Below are 21,360 nucleotides of genomic sequence, written 5' to 3' on the forward strand. Positions count from 1 at the left end.
CTGTCAAATACAACATAGAAAAATGGCCTATGCAAAAGATGCTATCAAAAACAAGAATCCTCACTCCACCTATTCTACTACTGCAAGGAAACCGACCATTAGATTAATTTTCTCAACCCTGCTATACACTCCTTGGTGCCAACACCATCACCTACAGTAGCATGCTCCCACAGGCAAATCAATGGCATCATAAACCAGCGTGCAAGGACCCTTTCATAGACAAACCTTCAAAAGCCATAGCTGCTAAGAAAGATCGCCCTCAGTAAAGACCCGAGCATTTAAAAGAAGGGCCATAAGAATATCAAACTGCTAAGAAACATCGCCCTCATTATAGGTTTGCAGGTAGATATAAAGCAGGAGAACGAGAAGTAAAAGCCCAGAGAAATGGGTGGTGTTGAAAAACACCTAAATTGAGAGAGCGAAGAGAAAATGGGGGGGGGGGGGGGGGGGGGGGGATCCTTAGCCCCAGAGCCATAGAGGGTGCGGCCTTGTCGCTTGAGAGCATAGACCACATCCATGGGAGTAACAATTTTGCACCGGGCATGCTCTATGTAAGTAACAGCATCACGGATGACATTCTCTAGGAAGATCTTGAGGACACCGCGAGTCTCTTCATAGATGAGGCCACTGATGCGCTTTACAACACCTCTACCGGCAAGGTGGCGAATGGCATGCTTAGTGATGCCTTAGATGTTATCATGCAGGACCTTGCGATGGCGCTTAGCACCGCCCTTGCCCAGCCCCTTTCCGCCCTTCCCTCTTCGTGACATTATTCCCTTCTTTCTTCCTCGGCTAAATGGCTATTGCAATGTGTTAATAGCTCGTGAGTTTCCACTTTAAATATAGCCCATAGCCCCCATGGGCCGTCCGATCTTCCTCCTCATCCAACGGCTTCACCCTACTCCTCGCACAGATCGATGCTTGTTCATAGTTTTCAAAATAAGGTTCGTGTACAAACAATGAATAGCCCCTTGTTGGCATTGATATAGGTTCGTTCTGTGCAGGGTGAGTGCGACCATTTTTTTGACTTCAATAGGTGATCGGAGAGTGTGTATTTTTAAAAGGCGCTCCAACTTTATATTGGAGAGCGTGAATTTCATGGAGGGCATCAACACTTGGCCATCTGTTATTTTCGCCAAGTGTTTATTTCTTTATTTGGAAGCGGTTCTCTTCTGCTACTCTACTCTGCTAGGACTCTCTCTCTCACTCTCTCTGTGTTGTGCTAGGACTCTCTCTCTCTCTCTCTCTCTCTCTCTCTCTCTCTCTCTCTCTCTCTCTCTCTCTCTCTCTCTCTCTCTCTCTCTCTGCCTTAACACAAGAGTTTATATCTCGTGAAAACCACTTGAAGAACCCACCAACACCCATCATTGGCCAGCTCATGTGTATTTAGTTGTCATGTACATTCATAACACTCTAAACTTTTGATCCATTTGGAGGAGAAGAAAATACCAAATCTTCTCTTTTCCAATTTCGAGTGTTTAGTTGCTCCTACAAAGACAATTCGTGACCTTGATGATACAAAACTAGAGGAGTTTCAATATTCCAAACCCCAATGCAACAAAGCCTAATGATTGAAATGAGGATGCTCCCATGGAGATCAAAGATTTGGATAGAAAGAAACCAAAGGATGGCTTGAAGATGAACCAGAGGAGTTAGAGCATCCTGAGGAAGAGAGATTGAAGACTAGGGATGGAGAGTGGAAAAGGCCCTAAAATGTTAAACCCTAGGTGGTGAATGGGACGGGCTTGCCAAGCAAAATCCTACATATAAAAGCAAGTGGTATGCTCGTATGATTGGCATCCACAAATACCAAGGTATTTGAAAGCCTCATTAGTAGATTCTAAATGCTCCCATACAAATCGAAGATTTGGATACAAAGAAACAAAATCAATGGCTTGATGATGAACCAGTGGAGGTAGAGCATCATGCAGAAGAGGGCTTGAAGACTAGGGATGGAAAGTGGAAAAGGCCCTAAAATGTTAAACCGTATGCGAGAGGCTTGACAATCAAAATCCAACATATAAAAGCAAGTGATATGCTCCTATGATTGGCATCCACAAATACCAAGGTACTTGGAAGCCTCATCAGTAGATTCTAAATGCTCCCATGGAGATCAAGGATTTGAATACAAAAAAACCAAAGCGATGGCTTGATGATGAACCAGTGGAGGTAGAGAATCCTGGGGAAGAGGGCTTGAAGACTAGGGATGGAGAGTGGAAAAGGTCCTAAAATGTTAAACCGTAGGTGGCAAATGAAAGAGGCTTTCCAAGCAAAAGCGTACATATAAACCGTAGGTGGTACACTCATATGATCGGCATCCACAAATACCAAGGTATTTGGAAGCCTCATCGGCAAATTCTAAATGCTCCCATGCAGATCGAAGATTTGGATACAAAGAAACCAAAGCGATGGCTTGATGATGAACCAGTGGAGGTAGAGCATCCTGGGGAAAAGGGCTTGAAGACTGGGGATGGAGAGTGGAAAAGGCCGTAAAATGTTAAGCCGTAGGAGGTGAGTAGTTGAGGCTTGCCAAGCAAAATCCTACATATAAAAGCAAGTGGTATGCTCCTATGATTGGCATCCACAAATACCAAGGTATTTGGAAGCCTCATTCGTAGATTCTAAATGCTCCCATGGAGACCAAAGATTTGGATACAAAGAAACCAAAGCGATAGCTTGATGATGAACCATTGGAGGTAGAGCATCCTCGGGAAGAGGGCTTGAAGACTAGGGATGGAGAGTGGAAAAGGCCCTAAAATGTTAAACCGTCGGTGGTGAATGGGAGAGGCTTGCCAAGCAAAATCCTACATATAAAAGAAAGTGATATGCTCCTATGATTCGCATCCACAAATACCAAGGTATTTGGAAGCCTCATCAATAGATTCTAAATGCTCCCATGGAGATCAAAGATTTGGATACAAAGAAACCAAAGCGATGGCTTGATGATGAACCAGTGGAGGAAGATCATCATGCGGAGGAGGGATTCAAGACTAGGGATGGAGAGTGGAAAAGGCCTGAAAATGTTAAACCGTAGGTGGTGAATGGGAGAGGCTTGCCAAGAAAAATCCTACATATAAAAGCAAGTGGTATGCTCCTATGATTAGTATCCACAAATACAAAGGTATTTGGAAGGCTCATTGGCAGATTCTAAATGCTCCCATGGAGATCGAAGATTTGGATACAAAGAAACCAAAGCGATGGCTTGACGATGAACTAGTGGAGGTAGAGCTCCCTAGGGAAGAGGGATTGAAGACTAGGGATGGAGAGTGGAAAAAACCTAAAATGTTAAGCCATAGAACGTGAATGGTTGAGGCTTGCCAAGAAATATCCTACATATAAAATCAAGTGGTATGGTCCTATGATTGGCATCTACACGCGAGGGAGGAGAATGATGAAACCTTAACCCTGAACCACTTCTTTCGCTGCTCTTGCTTGCTACTCACAGCTCCTCACAGCCAACACCAGGCTCTGATACCATGAAAAGAGAAACAGAAGAGAGCTTGATCTATTGCAAGCACACACACATACACAAGAGAGTACACAGAGATGGAGGCTGAAATCTTCTTCTTCTTTACCAAAACTAAAGTGGGTATATACATAAGTAAACCCTAGCTACTATGTAGTACAAAACTAAAAGAGGCACGGTCCATAGTGTGAACCCGTTAAGTAGTTATGATGACTAGAATCCCTGATGAAGATACGGTGTCAGTCACCAACCATGTCAGTGGTATCAATATCCTCAACGGTCACCAGGACCCGTCATGAGTACCAGCTCATGTAGAGCTCGATATCTCAACACGAGCCATAAGGAACAACAGAAGGAAGAAGAAAATCCTATGGAAACACAAGAAGACTCCTAAGAAGAAAAATCAAAGGATTCCTAAAGCTCTGAAGATGATGATGAGGACAACACAGATGTGCCACATCACTCAAATAGGATGTATGTTCGAATGGGGAAAATCCTCAAATCAGCAAAGCAAAAGGAAGTAGAATAATGAAAATCTTCTTGAGATACTTAAAGGGTTCCAGAATGTGGCTAAGGATCAAATGATCAGATCTTGGAACTGCAACAAACAGTAGCCGTCAATGCTAGCCTCCATAAAATGGAGCAATTAAGAAGCAAGGAATTTAGCAACATGCTAAACCTTGCACTACAAAGAGCAATCAAAGCCGAGGCTAAAGTACAAGAAAAAGAGAAGCAAGCTCAACAACTTCGCTTAGCCCTGAAGGTGGCTAACGTGACAGGAGAGCAGTAGCGGAGGATGCCCTCAATCAAAAAATTGATAGATCCAGTGCTTGCCTCTCATGGAGCTTCCACATCTGACGATGCTACCCGCAAGGAGAAAGACCAACTCCGAGATCAGCTCAAGACGAAAGAATTACAAGTGGACATGTTGTCCCAAGTCTTTATGAAAAAGAAACAGGAGCTGCGTATAGCAAGATCAAGGAGCTTGAGGGAAAGCTAGACGTAGCCAACATGACTCTTCCAACAGAGAATTAGAAGGCTCACTTAAACAAGAAAAATACCCCAGAGAAGAAGAAGGTGGAATGGACCTACCAATGGTTGACACACCAATGGAAGAAGATATACTTGGAAGAGAAGAGCAGATACCTTTAGAAGCCAGTGGGTTGAAACTCTCACAAGCTGCAGAAGAGTTAACTCAACTCATGAGAGATCTCTTAGAACCAATTCAAAAATAATGCATGGAGTGGGAACGACGAATCCTCCACAGCGCCAATCTAATATTTTTTAAAGAAAATGAGGGAAGCAAAGAATTCAATCGACCAACCCTCCCTTACGCCCTTCTCAAGCACGAAACAATCAAGACGAGGGAGAGGTTGCGCTAACTTGCCCAGTAGAAGAGATTGGAGGCTACACGCCTGTATCTTTAGATCAATGGAAATCAAGGCAAAACATGCAAAAAGTATCCCACAAGCAGAACAACTCGCCCCCCTAGGGATCATAGAATTGATCCCATCTTTTGCCCGAAGGCTTTCATAGCTTTCATATCTCCATCCACCAAAGAACACCATGGAGAAGATTCTTAGAAGGTAGAAGAGGGCTCAACTGGAACCTACAAGCAACACCAGAACCCCGGATGATCATGGGTCTGTTTGCGCGCTTACAGTTTGTGCCAATTCATCATCTTCAAACATTTGAAGACGCTTTCTATACTGGGTTTTTTGAATACCAATCCCCCATTGGTGAATGATCTGGTAGTAAGGCTAATCGCTTATGAAGATATGGAGCTGCAAAACCCTCTTCATGACGTCCTCGATAACACCATCAGAGAGAGGGATTGCTATCGACAACGTCAAGGGTTGGATCACATAAATAGAAGAACAACCAAGGATAGATGAATGGATGAGCACAAGAGGTCTTAAAGCCAAACAAGTACAGGAACACGAACACAAACAGGTACAGGTACACACCACAAACCACTGCAACTAAAACTGGGCATTACGCCAGTATCAGAGGATGGACACTACAATAGGTGGGGGGGAGTGTTTTTGCAAGTCAACGACGGAGCCAAAAAGCCATGGAAAGTCAAAGGAAGCTAAAGCAAGAAATGAGGTCCCACAAATTTAGTTTTAATAATTCCCGCAACCTTTTTGTAAAACAAGCCCATTACTTATCATCCATTATAAAATGCACATTCTTTATCAGATCCAGGAGGTTCAAATTTGTAATTACACTAGCTCAAGGATTTTTAAAAGAACCCACAAATTGGAGCCATTAGATATAGTCAAAGTTAGGATTTTTAGATTATCATTTACTTAAGCTAGTTTTAGAGGATCTAAGTATAAGAGAAGAAGGTGAATCTTACGACGCTTCCTACGTGCGATTGATGTAATATTTTCCATTTCTAATACAAGACAAAGGTTTTATCTACTTGATTGTCCATTATATGTATGTTTTCTCTTTGATTTCTATCAAGAAATTAATGAGCAAGCTTGTGTATACTCTAGGTAAAAGTGTGTGTAATTAGTCCATTAATCTATGATTAATGTTGTTTCCTTTATATTTGAATGATTGTGTGGTGTAGTCTAAGCTTGCTCAAGACTTAAGAAGTGTTAATTTCTATTCTTAAGAAAAGAGATGATGAATTTGATTCTTCTTCCCTTTTTAAAGGTGTGGGTTAAGCTTCCAATTGGCGATTAATCAATTATTTGATGACAGTGGGTGAGCCCATGAACCATTACACTCATATAAATCCTATTACATCATTGAATGGTTAATGGTAGAATAATCTCTCTTATAAGAAAGTGTAGATAAACATTGTTGTAAGTCTCTTCCCTCTTCTTTTATCACTTGTGATCACCGTGTGTTAGACACATTCATGTAGCTTCCATGTACTAATCATGTCACTTCCTAGCATTGCTTTTATAATAGTGCCTCATAGCTATACTTAAGTGCCCATCACGTCAAGCCACTAACAACTTGATATTTATCCTAGCTTGATATTTTTGTTTCCCTAACCCACAAAGTCTCCTTTTTTACTTGACCACATTAGCTTGTAACGTAATAATATAGCACCTTCTAAACTTTCTAAGATTAACCGACTTTAATTGACCATCTTATTATTTATTTATAATAATTGTATTTAATTGATTCAAAAACATTAAAATATACACAGAAGCAACAACAAGGTAGTAGGAATTATTTCTAAAGATCACAATTTTAAATTCCCCAACATAATACTTAGCAGGTATGGATGCTGGACTTGTGGCTACAACAAAGTTTCCAAGCCTGCTCCTAGAGTTTACGCCGTATTTACATGAGATTGGGAGCAGTCTTGGCTATGTTCTTGGTGATAGCATGGTGACGGATGAGGCTATGACTCCATCAATAAGGTTGGTGCTATCACCATCTTTTGTGAAGAGCCCTCCATAGTTTGTCTCTATACCATGTATTCATGGAGGAGACATTGGGCAGAGAGTATTCTTCATTGGGCTCCCTGGTCATTGTTTTGCATGTGGACAGGAAGGTCATATGGCGGTGGAGTGCACTAAGAAATGGCAACTTAAAGAATGGCCTACAAAGACAAGTAATGATGACATTAGCAAGAGATCTCTCAGCAGCAAAACATAAGGAGATCAACAGTGCTCAAGCTAGTGAAACATTGAAAGTCAATGACAAAGACAAAAACATCAAAAGAACTCTTCACGACCAAAATTGGCAACAAGAAGCAGAATAAGCAACAAGATGCAAAATTGCCTCGACAATTGAATTCCAACAAATGCATCAACCAGGCTACATGAGATATGAAGCACTCAAGGAAGGGGTGAGCATTATCAATAAAAAAAACACTTCCCAAGCTAAAGACCCCAACCTTGAAGACAAAGCTGAAGACAACCCTATGACAAAACTACACATGATCATGTCAACGGACGACACTAGCTAGGAAGGGGGATTGTTACAAGATTGACTGTTTGAGCATCCACCTGGTCAGACACGTAGTCGAACACCACATTTGTATTCTATTATATTTTTGAGCTAGTCTAGTAATACTCTGTGTAAATCTTGATCCCAGAGTAGCTGGTCAGTTCCCTTAGTTGTAATGATGTCATGATATATGTGAAGGTCCATGTGAACCATCTACTGGCCATTTAGAAAGCCCTAGGTATAAAGTTCAATAACTCTAATGTGAAGGGAGGCTTATCTTTAGAAAGAAAAGAGCTCTGTTGTATGTACGCTCAAGCTACAAAGCGGCTCCAACTTGTAATCAACTTTTCTAATGAATAGGTAATCAGATTTTGATTCCAAAACTTGCATTGTGTTTCTCTCTCTATGCTCTTTCGTTCAAATGTAAGCACTCTCAGTTTTGTTGAAATTCATGACTACGTGTTAGTGAGACTAATCTTCATATTCGAGTGCTTAAATCACTATTTTTACTCGTTTTGAGCATAGGAGAGTGTTCTTAGACCATAGGGAGACCTTTCTAGAATGATCTATTGCACTTTTCAAGACCTTTTTCATGATGGATTGTGATTTTGGTACCTTGTCAAATTGCAACCAGAGTTGGTAGGATAGTGTCCCTAGGTGTCCTAGACCTCCTCCTAAAGTTTCATTGTATTTCAAGTTCGTTCGAGTGCCGAAATGGCGTGATGACTTAGAGTTGTGAGAAAGGACATAGGCAAATTTTCCTGATCATTGAGTGATTGATTTTCTTGTTGATTTGTTGTGTTTGTTTGTTAAGGTTCACATCTTGACATTGATAACCTCAAAGAGTCTCCGTGTCCCACCCGAGTATTGACATTATGTTAGTGTCATATCACTATGCTACAGATGTCCATCCTTGCATTGTATTTCTCTCTCTTTGCTCTTTCATTCAAGTGTAAGAATTGTCAATTTTGTTGAGGTTCGTGACTACGTATTAGTGAGCCTAATCTTTAGATCTAAATGCTTAAATCACTGTTTTTAGTTCTTTTGACCATATGAGAGTGGTGTTAGACCATAGGGCGACCATTTTGGATTGATTTTGTTTCAACTTTTATGACCTTTTCCATGATGGATCATGATTTTGGTACCTTGTTGGATTGCAACCTGAGTTGTCAGGATAGTGCCCCTAGGTGTCCTAGACCTCCTCCTAAAGTTTTGTTGCATTTCAAGTCCGTTCGACTTCCAAAACGGCGTGATGACCTAGAGCTGTGAGAAATGACAGGCAAATTTTCCTAATCATTGAGTGATTGATTTGCTTATTGAGTTGTCGTGTTTGCTTGTTCAGGTTCACACCTTGAGATTGACAACCTCAAAGAGTCTCCGTGCCCCATCCGAGTCACTTCCCTAAGTATTAACATTATGTTAGTGCCAGATCGCTATGCTACAGACGTCCGTTCGCGACGACCCACTAACAACCATCCATACCAAAGATCCCCTCACTCTTAATGTAGATAAATGTATATTAGTGGAATACAAGGCCAACTTGTATTCCTTTGCAAGAAAATACCCTTTCTTAAGCTTAGGTCAATGGGTGAAAAATCTTGAAGATATTGTAAAAACCCTTAGCACGAGACCCACAATTTGCCCCATACCAACATATATAATTTGCAAAAAGACAAATAATTCATGATGTAATTTCAAAAACAATAGAAAACAATTTGGTCTTTTGTTGTCTTTTTAGGTCCTTTTTTATTGTATATTTTTTTCATTTGTTCATTTGTATGTACAACTTTGAGTAAAGCAATGCATGGATAGAACGGCATTCACAAAAAACCTCAATTGCAACCATATGGCCGAGGTGTCCAACAGAGACGATTGGAATTTTTTTTGCCAAAACAAGGTCACGAGGGGACTGTATGGAGTGTGGGAGTGGCCCACGACATGTTGCAGCACTTGATGGAGCCAAAAGACGGGGTCATATGAGGACCAGATGGAGTGTATGGATGGCCAATTCTCTGCCATGGCACCTAGCGGAGCCCAAAAACCCCATGTATGCCACAACATACAAGGGACCATTTTGACTAGTTGTCAGGTGTTGCAGTGCGCTGTGGGCCACATGCACACTCTGTGCGATCTCCTTGATGGCCTTGTTTTGACAAAATTTTTCCCAAGAGTCTCTCTCGACCACCTGGAATGTGTGATCATGGTTGATACTTAAACAAATTGACATGTACAATATCTTATAAAACACAATTGAAACAACTAATTGTACATTTGCACCAAATGGTAGAAATTGAGTCATTGATATTATATGAAAAGATTATAATCCTCAAAAGAGAGGTTACATGGGGATATTCTAACTCTTATGGAGGCAACCCTTATTTTGTAAGTTAATGGCAAGGTCTACATCTATGTTTTATAAAGTGACCTGCTTTGCATGCACCATACAGGAAATGTCATCGTGGACTAGTTGCACCAAAATATCCTCCAAGGCATCCTGTAGGGCCAATAGGGTAGGACATTGTATCCTTGTTTAATGAATTATTATATTCTTTGATAATATCTCTCACTAGTTGAGAGGATGCTTTTGGAATGGCCAGCTCAGTGCTCTTCTAATATTTCTCCCTCATAGTCATTGTCCTTGGTTTGCATCTCCATTTTTTTGTGTGTTGTTGGCACAACATTGGATGAGTTGGTTTTGTACTTTGTCCTCTGTTCCTCTTGATCCTATTTCTCTTTAGGTTTTAGTTGTCTTCTGTTCCTCTTGTTACTATTGCTCTTCAGGCTTGAGAGCTCCGAGTTGTACCTTGTTGGGCAGATCAAGCCCTATCTTCTTTCACCTTCTTCTTTGCCTCTTCCCTTGCTTATAAATTCCTATCGTTACATTCTCTAGGATAGATATTTGATTCCTACACCCTATTGTTAAATTTCTCTAGGGGAGGTCATTTTGTATCTCTTGAGTACTATATACAATACACAAGGAGGCTTGTAAGGTTATGTGACATATATTGCACCTCCATATGGAGCTTTTTCCTAGCTATTATAGATGCTTAAACATCCCAAATGATGCCCATCTATGTATATATATGACCCATGGACCTTTTTAACACCATTTCACTTGCGTATGGAGCCAAGAGATAGGTCAAAAAAACCCATATAAGTATACATGACCCATGGATCTTTCTAGCACCTTTTTACTTGCATATGGAGCCAAGAGATAGGTCAAAACAACCCCTAAAGGGGTGCATATAGGTTCTCCATTTGATCCCCCCATTTGAGCTCATCTTTGAGCTCTTTGGACTTCCTTTATTCTTAAGTTCCATTGATGATACCCTATTGCAGTTCACAAAAGCAAGGATACAAGCAATAGAAGTGAGGAAAGCCTCTATCCTTCCTGTCGTGGATATAGGGGTTCTACATCACAAGCCAAGTCAATAAATAAAAGGTTATGATGAGGGTTAGATCCTATTTTCTTTGGACTAAAATATCAACATACTTAGGATCTATAAGCAACCTTTTTTCCTATATTCAAGAGGCATGGTCGCCATCCATAAAATCCTAGATATGGTATGAGACTTATCCTTAACTAACTACTAGACTTGTGAAAATTAACCAACTAATGGGACCCACTCAACCATAAACATAGTTCCATTTGAATACTAGGTTCCCACTTTCCACACCACCGCACTCAGTCGTTCCTCTCATTTTTTAATTACCACATTATTTTTTTCCACGTACAATCAGGGTTCCTCCATTAATTTCCAGCACGGTTACTCTCAAACATTCCTTCAAACATCACCCAAATAATTCTTTCTCAAACAAGGTCTAGTGATAAAAGTTTGATATTTTAGCAAAAAGAATTATCCAATACCTTGAGTTTGCCGCTACCCGTGGACTTTCTTTGTCTAGCCAAAAGAGCCTTTGCAAAGGTCTTTTTTGCTAATCATGAAGTTGACAATTTCCCTATTGATAACCGCAAGAGATACTTTCTCACTGCAAGTTACAAGTGCTTCTAACCACATCTTACTTATTCTTCACTAACCGCAATATAATCTCATTGATTACGAGTTCTATTTGGCAAGAGTATACCTTATCATTATCTTCCTTTCCAAGTGATAACTTTCAATAATAATCAAACAGGTTTACATTAGACCAAACAAGTCTTTCAGCTTAATTTAGGAAACACGTGCTTGTCTCTCATGATGATAATTAAATTTTCAATCAATTTGAGACATCCTAAGCTTCTCGTACTAAGATCAATGTAAGCATGATTAATGCAAAAAGTGATAATTGATTTACCAAAACAAGAGTAGGTGTGATAACAACCTGTTGTTGAGGATGGGCATCAACAACTTCATTCTTCGATGCCATAGGTTGAGGGTTTGCTAGACAAAATGGTGGACCAGGTAGAGGGTGACGAAGAGTGGCCACTCATATCTATATATTTGTCTATCTATACACACATGAACACATATGTGTGTGTACACACACACACACATACACACACAAATTTTAATATACACATTATGTGCATTTAAGGCTATCTGATGTTACCACTTGTTTCATTGCACATAAACCACATGTTACATATGGATTACTATTGACCCTTATGGTGCATATATATATATTTGTAGCTACTATCAAAGTGCTCAACTCTAAGTATAATGTATTCTAGAGCCCCACAAAACTAATTTGTTTCTTCTTCTGCCATTTTCAAAACGAAATAGGTCAAAACAACAAAACACACCAAATGTTTGTTGTTACTATGCGCCCAACATGTGGTGTTGCTACAAGCTTGCACCTTTGTTTAGCATATAGTACAATCCAAGCATGCAAGGCCTAAGTGAGGCATTAGGAAAAATATGAACCCTCTAGGGGCCCTTTGGGATTAAGGTTAATTAGAGGCCAGCCAATAGGAAGAGGGTAGTGGACACACTCTATACCCTCAAAAAAGTATGGGGACAAGGTAGCTTTACACTTCTTAATGGCTTCTTACCTAGTGAGAAGGTAAGGAAGGTGGCTAGGGGAAAGGGAAGGGGGGGGGGGGGGGGACCACTTTGACCTCTTTTCCCTCACTTTTTGGCCTGGATTTAAAAATACACTAAAAAAATCAAATTTTTTAAAAAAATCAAATTTCAAGTTTTCCCTCCTGAAAAGGTCCCCAAACCTATTGAGGGCGAGCTTTTTGAAATGGGGCCTCTAAACCCGAACCAATGGGCCTACCCTCACAAAATGTTCGTAAAGAGGTACGCACACTACTTGGGGCACCACCTTCTTTTGGGAGTGGAGAAGGAAACCAATCAAAATGACACTTGCACTCACCCACTCAAGCAACACACTTTGAAAACCCCCTTACTCTATATACACTTTGGACACTTGAACACCATCAACGATTATGCAACCCAATGCCGTGCATCAAAATGAAATATGCAATTTGTGGAATAGCATTCACCTTCTCCCCATAAGAATACCCATAATACATCCAAACTCTTCCTCTCTCAAGCACTCATAAAAAAATCATGCACACAAGACTTGCCTCTCAAACACACAAGAGAATCACTTACATCAAACTAACACACTTTGCATAGAGAGCTCATCTCCATCTATGCAATGCCGTGACACAAATAAAATCACCATGAGAGGTAGCCACATGCATATGTAATGAAGCAAAAGAGAGTTGGAGTGAGAAATTGCTTTAGACCAATTGAATAAGTGTGGAGAAACAAACCAATGGTAAATTGAGAATAGAACACTTACTTGATTTCTCGCACACCTTTTAAGGGGAGGACCGACGCTTGCTAACCATCACGAATTGCGACACTTGAAAGTTTTGAAGATGATTTCATGATCATTAACATAACCATGAGAGAGATCATGATGTATTTACAAGTTATTGAGGTGCTACAAATGATTTATTGGGTTGATGGAGTAAGAGATTGTAGAATGGAAAGAGTGGAGAATAGAGTTGCACTTCCTCCAAAGAGGAAGGTTAGGAGGGAGGATGTGAAAGAGGGAGAGTTGGGGTTTTCTCTACTATTGATCAAGAAACAACATGAAGTTGAAAATATAGGTGTGTGTCCTTGAGTCTCTCCAAGGGGGGCTATTTATAGTTGTGTAGGAGTGGGATTATGCTACACTTAATTAGAGTAAGTGATTAGACCTAATTAAGTGTTCTTTGACCACTCATTGAATATTGGACATAAAAGGGACTATTTATTCACCAAAAATATCATTTTAGACCGTGAAAGCTCCATAGGGGTGCATAATGTAGGTGGGCCCCACCATGAGGCCCTACGGGTGGCTCCTACGGGGTATCTCAACTTGTCTGTCTTGGCATTTAGAAAGCATCTTTAGGTTGGTCCCATCACATGCAAGTGACCTTGAACACTCATTGCTCTTCTAGAAGATGAGTAGGGGAAAAATAAGATCTCACCCTCTTGATTTACTTGATTTACAGTTCCCTTTTGCTGCGAATCTGACAGATTTACACTATTTTGACCATAACTTTTTACCTGTAGCTCGGAATAACATGCTTCAAAAGGCAAAATTGACCTTATCAACATGTTTGATATGAATTTGGACTATTCTTCATGCCCATGCACCAAGGAATTCGGTTTGGGAGGTACACACTAGGCTAGGGAACCTTTTGCTTCCAAGTCTTCTTGTATGGGCCCTTTGCTTGTATGCATCCAAAGGGAATCATGCTTTTTCAAAAGGCTATGATGCTTAAACAAATAGAGGAGGGCCCAATATTATTTGATTGTGAAAAGAATATACAATTGGAGTCTTTTTGAAAGGAGAAAAACTATATGTATATTCTTAAGAGATATTGGGCCACCTATGTAGAGGGCATAGAAGACTTGTAGAGAGGGACCATAATCTTTGGTAAAGACAAGTGGAGAGTTGATTTCCATGGGAATTTATCTATATGGGGTGGAAGATGGATATATTATTTTTCTACTACTAATTCAAAAGAGGTAAGAAAGTTTGGGGGGTATATAGTTGGTTATTGTATGCTTATTCTATTTACAAAGCAAAAAAGAAAAGGGTGGTAATATAAATATATGACTAAGGTGACATTTTTGAGAAGAGTATAATGTATGTGTCGCCACAAAGGTTAAACGAAGAGGGGGAATTTACTCTAGAAAACTTAATAGCGTAGAAAAATATATACACATATGAGGAAGAGGACGTTGAGTAGGCTGACAAATGTTGCAAAAAGATGGTTACCATTTTATGCCACTCATATTAGTCCTCCCCCAAGCCTAGAGATATTCATATCTTTAGGAGGACGGTGTTGCTTCTTTTTCTTCTTTTTTTTTCTCTTTTTTTGTCATTTTTCCTTTTTCACTTTTTTTTTCCGATAGGAGGAGTGTCATGCACTCTTTTACTCCATTAGACATGCTTTTCATTACCTCAATCCCATAAATTGGAGATGGGAGGGTTGCCTTGGGTATGTTCAGATTCCAAGGCTGGTTCTTCTTTGCACATCAAAGCTTTAAAAATAGGTGGATCATTTGCCAAGCCGAAGGGAGCCATGTCAATTTGGAGCTTAGAAGATGTAGACAGATGACTGCCTATCAACGGATTGATACGTTGAAAGTAGGGCTTTAATCTCCATCCATTGACTCTGGTCTTGTGGAGTTTTCCCGATAAATCTGCTAATCTATAACTACCATTCCCAAACTTTGTTTTTATCATGAAAGGTCCCTCCCATCTTTGCAAAAACTTTTTTTCAAGTCGAGTATCAAGTCGGTTATCATAGCGAAGAACCAACATACCTTCCTTCAATCCTTTCCCCTTGAGCTTCTTGTTGATTTTATCCCTTTGGCTTGTCGCTTTGGTGATGTAGTGATCAATGGACTCTTCTCTATCTAGCTCAAGTCGTTGGAGATCTAAGATCCTTTCATGTAGAACCTCTTTTGGTTTTTTTGCCACTCTTGCAAGAACGCGCAAGCTTGAGAGCTCTACCTCAATGGGGAGAAGTGCCTCCTATCCATAAACTAAATGAAAAGGGGTGAATTAAGTAGATACCTTGAAAGATGTCCTATACGCCCAAAGAGCAGCCATCAAATGGCGATCCCAATCATTAGGACGGTCCACAACCTTCTTAGAAATGATCTTACATATTATTCCATTCACTTTTTCCACCAATCCATTGCATTGAGGATACTAGGGTGTGGAATGCAGGTGTTTCACTTTTAACCTCCTCAAGAGATCATTCAAAAGGTCAGCCCTAAAACCGGAGCCTCGATCTAATAAGATTTCTAGGGGTGTTCCAAACCTACTACAAATATGATCAAAAATAAACTTTGATACCTCTTCAGCATTATATTCGGGTTGTGCTTGTTGCTTCCACCCATCGTGTCATGTAGTCAACACCCATGATGATGAAAACCTTCCCTGTAGAAGTACGAGGTAGGGGACCTATTGCATCCACACCCCACTTTTCAAAAGGGCCATAAGATATTATTGGGACTCGAGGCTCATATGTTAGTCATCTATCCCCAACAATTTGGCATGGCTTACATGCCTTACACCAATATTGGACATCACGATGTAAGCTCGGCCAAATAAACCCTGCTTGTAAAATCTTCCTACTTGTAATATCTTGAGAAAAGTGACCACCACAGACATCATCATGACATGAAAGAAGAATTTTCTCTATCTCTTGCATACCTGGTACTCTCCTCAAGACCAAATCTTTCCCTTTGTGATATAAATCATCCCCGATCAACTGGTAAGGTGTGGCCTTCTTAACTAGTCTATGTCTTTGCACCTTGTCTAAGTGTTTGGGACACTCACCTGCTTGTAGAAAGAAGATAATGTCTTTTAGCTCCTCTTGACCTTGATATTTGGGTTCATATAGTTTCACACCTCCTACCGCCATTTGAAGCTTTTCATTTGCAAGTAAGTCTGCTTCCTTGTTATGAGTTCTCACAATGTGTTGTACCTGTGTTGCTTTAAAACCCTTCATCAAAGCTCTTACAGTACTAAGCCACTCAAACAATGTACGATTCTTGCACCTCCAAGTCCCTTGGATTTGCCTGACCACTAGCAAAGAATCACCTTTTATAATAAGTCTTTGTATGCCTAATTCTTTGCATTCTTCTAACCCAAGGGTTAGAGCAGCATACTCAGCCTCATTGTTAGAGTGAACACTGGGTAGAGTGATACCTTTTCTAACCATTACCTCCTTTTGTGGGTTCAAAATGATGATTCCCCCTGCTGCTTTGTCTTGTTGGCGTTGATAAGCTCCGTCAAAGCATAAAGTATGGGCATTATCAATCTCCTTCACTTTGAACTCTTTTGAGCCTTCCTCTCTTTGTAGTCGTGATCCTTCCCTTTCTCTCACTTTGTAGGTGAGAATGTCTGCAAGTCCTGCTCTTGTGCTATCTTCTACAAGGAAAGTGTATTCAAATTCTTGGAGTTCAAGCACCCACTTTGCTATTCTAGATGAGAGGCTCATGTGTTGTACTACATATGGTAGATTGTGCTCTAAGGTGAGAAAAACAAATGGCACAGGGAGAAGATAGGATCTAAACTTCCTTACCGCAAACAAGATTGCAAAGACCACTTTCTCCATTTCAGTGTATCCCTTCTCGGACGGAGTCATCACCTAGCTTGCAAAATAGATCGGCCTCATGTATGATGTTTTAGGATCTTTTTGCATCAAAACAACACCAATCGCTTCGAAACCTACACTTGGAGTGACATAGTAGGTCTCCTTTGGATCTGGTGGCATTAGGATTGGGAGAGAGCTAAGAATGCCCTTCACTTCCTCAAAACATTTTGCATGTTCCCTCCCCCATTCAAATGTAGATTGGCTTGCCAACCTATGCAAAGGGGCGATGGCTTCTGCTAGGAGATGGATGAAGCGAGACATGTACCTCACTTTGTGGTTGAAGGTCATTAGCTCCTTAGTTGTTGTTGGTGGAGATAATGACAAAAGGGCCTCTACTTTAGAGGGATCTACTTGAATTCCTTGTGAAGAAACCACATGGCCTAGCAAAACCACCTGAGATTCACCGATATGACACTTCTCTGGGTTGAGTTGTCCCCCAAATTGATGGAGCCTCTTAACCCCTCTTCAACCTTTTGGCAGTGAAGTGATCTACAACTATAAATAAAGAAATCATCCATAAAGACTCTTATAGATTTTCCAAAGAATGGCTGAAATACAAATATTGTGAATCTCATGAAGGTGCTAGGAGCATTGGTGAGCCCAAAAGGCATTACCCTGAATGCAAAACATCCCCAAGGTGTGATGAAGGTGGTTTTTGGTTGGTCCTCTTCTGCTATTCTAATTTGAAAATATCCTGAATACCCATCACACACAGTGTAGCATTCGTGACCTGCTACTTCATTCAAAATTTCATCTTGGAAAGGGAGAGGGAAGTGGTCCCTCTTTGTCGCAACGTTGAGGGGTTTGTAATCCATGCAGACCCTCCACTTACCATTCCTCTTGGGAGTGACTACAATAGGTGATACCCATTCAGAGTTGGATACTGGATAGATGAAGCCAGCCTTCAAGATTCGATTCACTTCTTGTAGGAGAGCCTTTTGTTGCACAGATCCTAGTCGCCTTAACTTTTGAGCAACGGGTTTGGTCCCTGGTTTCAATTCAATTCGATGCTCTATTACATCTACACCTCTTATTTGTGAGTAGTTAGTGATAAACAAATTGGGATACCTCCTTAACATATTGATGTAGGACCTCTTCTCCTCACAAGTAAGATCTTTTGCAAGCATCTTCTCAAATCCTTCTCAAGGTGGTGGAATCTTTCATCCCCTCGTGTGTGATTGTTTGTTGGCTTTTCTTCTACCGGAACATCTTGAGTGTTGGCGTTGAATACAATTCCCATTACCTCCAAAGAAGACTCCTCTTCACTGGTTGATGCACTGGTTGATGCTTCCTCATCACTTGAGTAAGGACCCTCCTTCTCGCTCTCTTCATCTGCCGTGGTTTCATAGTTGATATCTAGTTGCTTTCCTTCTCGCCAATCATACACCACCGGTTGACCCTTCTTAAGAATCAAACGACCACTTCCCCATTTTTGATCTTCATTCACAGCAATGAGCCAAGGCCTCCCTAGGATGATGGGATAGCCCTCCCCCTTAGCTGGCATAACATACATATCCACTCGTGCATCTATGTTACATACAGAGACTTTTACATTTTCAATGATCCCCAAACACTTCACACTTGAGTTGTTGGCTAGCCTAGCTTGACAATTAGAAGACTTTGTAATTTCAAGCCCTAACCTATTCATTGATTTTTCCGTGATCACACACATTTGAGCTCCACCATCAACATATACATTAGACACCTTTTTACCCCTTATGTAAGCATCCACAATGGGTTCCACATCTTTTTGTAGCTTTGAGGCCACAACCTTAATGGAAAGATTTGCTTTCTTTTTTGGAATTCTTGTACTTACCAACTTTGGCCATTGCCTTCTTACTTTGGCTGATAGGTGTAGAAGTTGAGGCCATGAAATGTTTGGCTTTTGGGTTTGTAAATCCTCCAGGATGTTGTAGGGCTCTAGCTCCTTTCCCAATGGGAAGTCGTTGATACCAATTTCCCTTCGCCTTGATCTTTTCTTCTTGCTACTTTCAGCTTCTTCCATCTTTGACTTCTTCTTCTTGTCCCTTCTGGCTGAATTTGTTCCTTCACTTCTCATGTCTTCATCCTTATCATGTGCTCTTGTGCGTTTTTCTGCCGGCATAACATCAAAGTTTAGAGTATGCTCATCTATTACCTCTTCTAGCTTGATGATGTTGACTCCTCTTTCTTCCTCCTCATGTGGGACGGGAGGTATATTTGCTGGTGGTGGTGGTCGACGAAGGATTTGTGGGCCTTGAGCTTGTTCTTGCTGCACAGTGAGAGGAGGCGGTCTGGGGGGATATATGTCTCCCGGAAGTCGCCTTGGATGTGGACAATTGTACATGCCATGGACCATTTCATTGCAATTCCAACATCGCAACTCTTGAGCTTGTCTTCGTTGATTGCGATTCCCTTCTCTTGGTTGTCGTTGTTGAGGTAGGCCATGTACTAGATTCAGAGTGAGGTTCTCAAGCTGTTGAGTTAGCCTTTGTAAAACCTCTTGTTGAGAGTTATCTCCTATTTGTGAAGATTGTGCAAGAGGGGCCCTAATTGGTGCTTCCATGGTTTGTGAAGACTCCCTCTCACTCACTTCATTCAAACCCCTTGCTCTATGTGCTTGGAAGTGTAGTTTTCTAAACTTGATGATGGCTACCTCACGTGCTTCTTCGAAGGTGGATGGGAATTTTAGCTCTACTTTAGCCTTTAAAAGTGGATACAAGCCAACCATGAATCTCTCTTTTTTTAGAAATTTAGGTGCACCACCATGATTTTCTAATGTAGCCTCCCACCTACCCCATAGATTGACAAAGGTTGCTTCATAAGAGGGATAGTCTTCAAGTGATACCTGCTTATGTCCAATAAGACATTTCCATAGTCCTTCAGAAGTATCACCTTGCCCGAACTTGGAGAGGAAGCTTGCTCGCAGTCTCTCCCAATTGGACTTGATTTGGGGTTGCAAGGTCTCATACCATGCTTTAGCTTCTGCTTTTAGAACCAGCGGGAAGGCTCGTAGCTTTACTTCCTCTTCATCTCTCCCGGATATGAGATGTGCCATCTCCAAGTTGTCAAGAAACTCTTGCGCATCTTCCCCACTTCTTGCATATAACGTGGGAAAAGAACTTGACATTTTGTTTAGACTTTTTGAAATATCTTTTTTTAAAAGAAACTTTTCTCTTACGGGCCGCACAAGATTATTGACACTATAAATCTGATTACATTAAAATGAAGATGTACACATCCATTGTTAATTCGTACTTTATCATAGGTAGAATAAATGGATTAATTGAAGCATTGATTTCATTGAGGCGAGTGGATCCAAATATCCTCCTTATGATAGATTGAAACCTAAACTTAGTTGCAATGATTATATGAATGGATTGCCGAGCAATAGGCCTAAAAGGTTCATTGTTTTGATCGTGATTCATGTGCTACTCCTCGTTGTTGGTTTGAAGACCTCGTTCCTTCATATGGCCATCGAGCACCCCTTCACCACTCCTTGTTCCTGCCTTTAAAACAAAATGAAAACGTGAACATCAAAAGAAGTTTCATAATTGATGATTGGCAGTATAATTGGATTGGGTGATGCCAGTATTTCTCTAAGTCTTTCTGCACCAAACATAAAAACAATGCGTTACTGGAAAAAGACTTTTCTATCTATGTGAACATTTACTCTAATGTGTTGTGCAAAATGAAATGGATAGATGGGAACTCCATTGTTCATCACTAAAAAATTTGAAGGTAACTTGGAAATATGTTCCTCAGTGGGGGCACCACTTTATGAGGGCGAGCTTTTTGAAATGGGGCCTCTAAACCCAAACCAATGGGCCTACCCTCACAAAATGTTCGTAAAGAGGTACGCACACTACATGGGGCACCACCTTCTTTTGGGAGTGGAGAAGGAAACCAATCAAAATGACACTTGCACTCACCCACTCAAGCAACACACTTTGAAAACCCCCTTACTCTATATACACTTTGGACACTTGAACACCATCAACGATTATGCAACCCAATGCCGTGCATCAAAATGAAATATGCAATTTGTGGAATAGCATTCACCTTCTCCCCATAAGAATACCCATAATACATCCAAACTCTTCCTCTCTCAAGCACTCATAAAAAAATCATGCACACAAGACTTGCCTCTCAAACACACAAGAGAATCACTTACATCAAACTAACACACTTTGCATAGAGAGCTCATCTCCATCTATGCAATGCCGTGACACAAATAAAATCACCATGAGAGGTAGCCACATGCATATGTAATGAAGCAAAAGAGAGTTGGAGTGAGAAATTTCTTTAGACCAATTGAATAAGTGTGGAGAAACAAACCAATGGTAAATTGAGAATAGAACACTTACTTGAT

At 40.6% G+C, this 21,360-nt stretch overlaps 1 protein-coding gene across 1 annotated transcript; it reads right to left on the reverse strand.

Moving 5' to 3' along the window:
• Positions 1 to 243: 243 nt before the first annotated feature.
• LOC147426052 (uncharacterized) lies at positions 244 to 770 on the reverse strand. The gene is made up of 3 exons (XM_086498166.1): positions 726 to 770; positions 465 to 674; positions 244 to 306 (listed from the first exon to the last, which is right to left on the reverse strand). The coding sequence occupies exons 1-3, from the start codon at positions 768 to 770 to the stop codon at positions 244 to 246; spliced, it is 318 nt and encodes a 105-aa protein (XP_086354292.1).
• Positions 771 to 21,360: the final 20,590 nt, after the last annotated feature.

Source organism: Adiantum capillus-veneris, chromosome 24, assembly GCF_014529385.1.
Source record: "Adiantum capillus-veneris isolate H3 chromosome 24, ASM1452938v2, whole genome shotgun sequence".
Classification (NCBI taxonomy): domain Eukaryota; kingdom Viridiplantae; phylum Streptophyta; class Polypodiopsida; order Polypodiales; family Pteridaceae; genus Adiantum; species Adiantum capillus-veneris.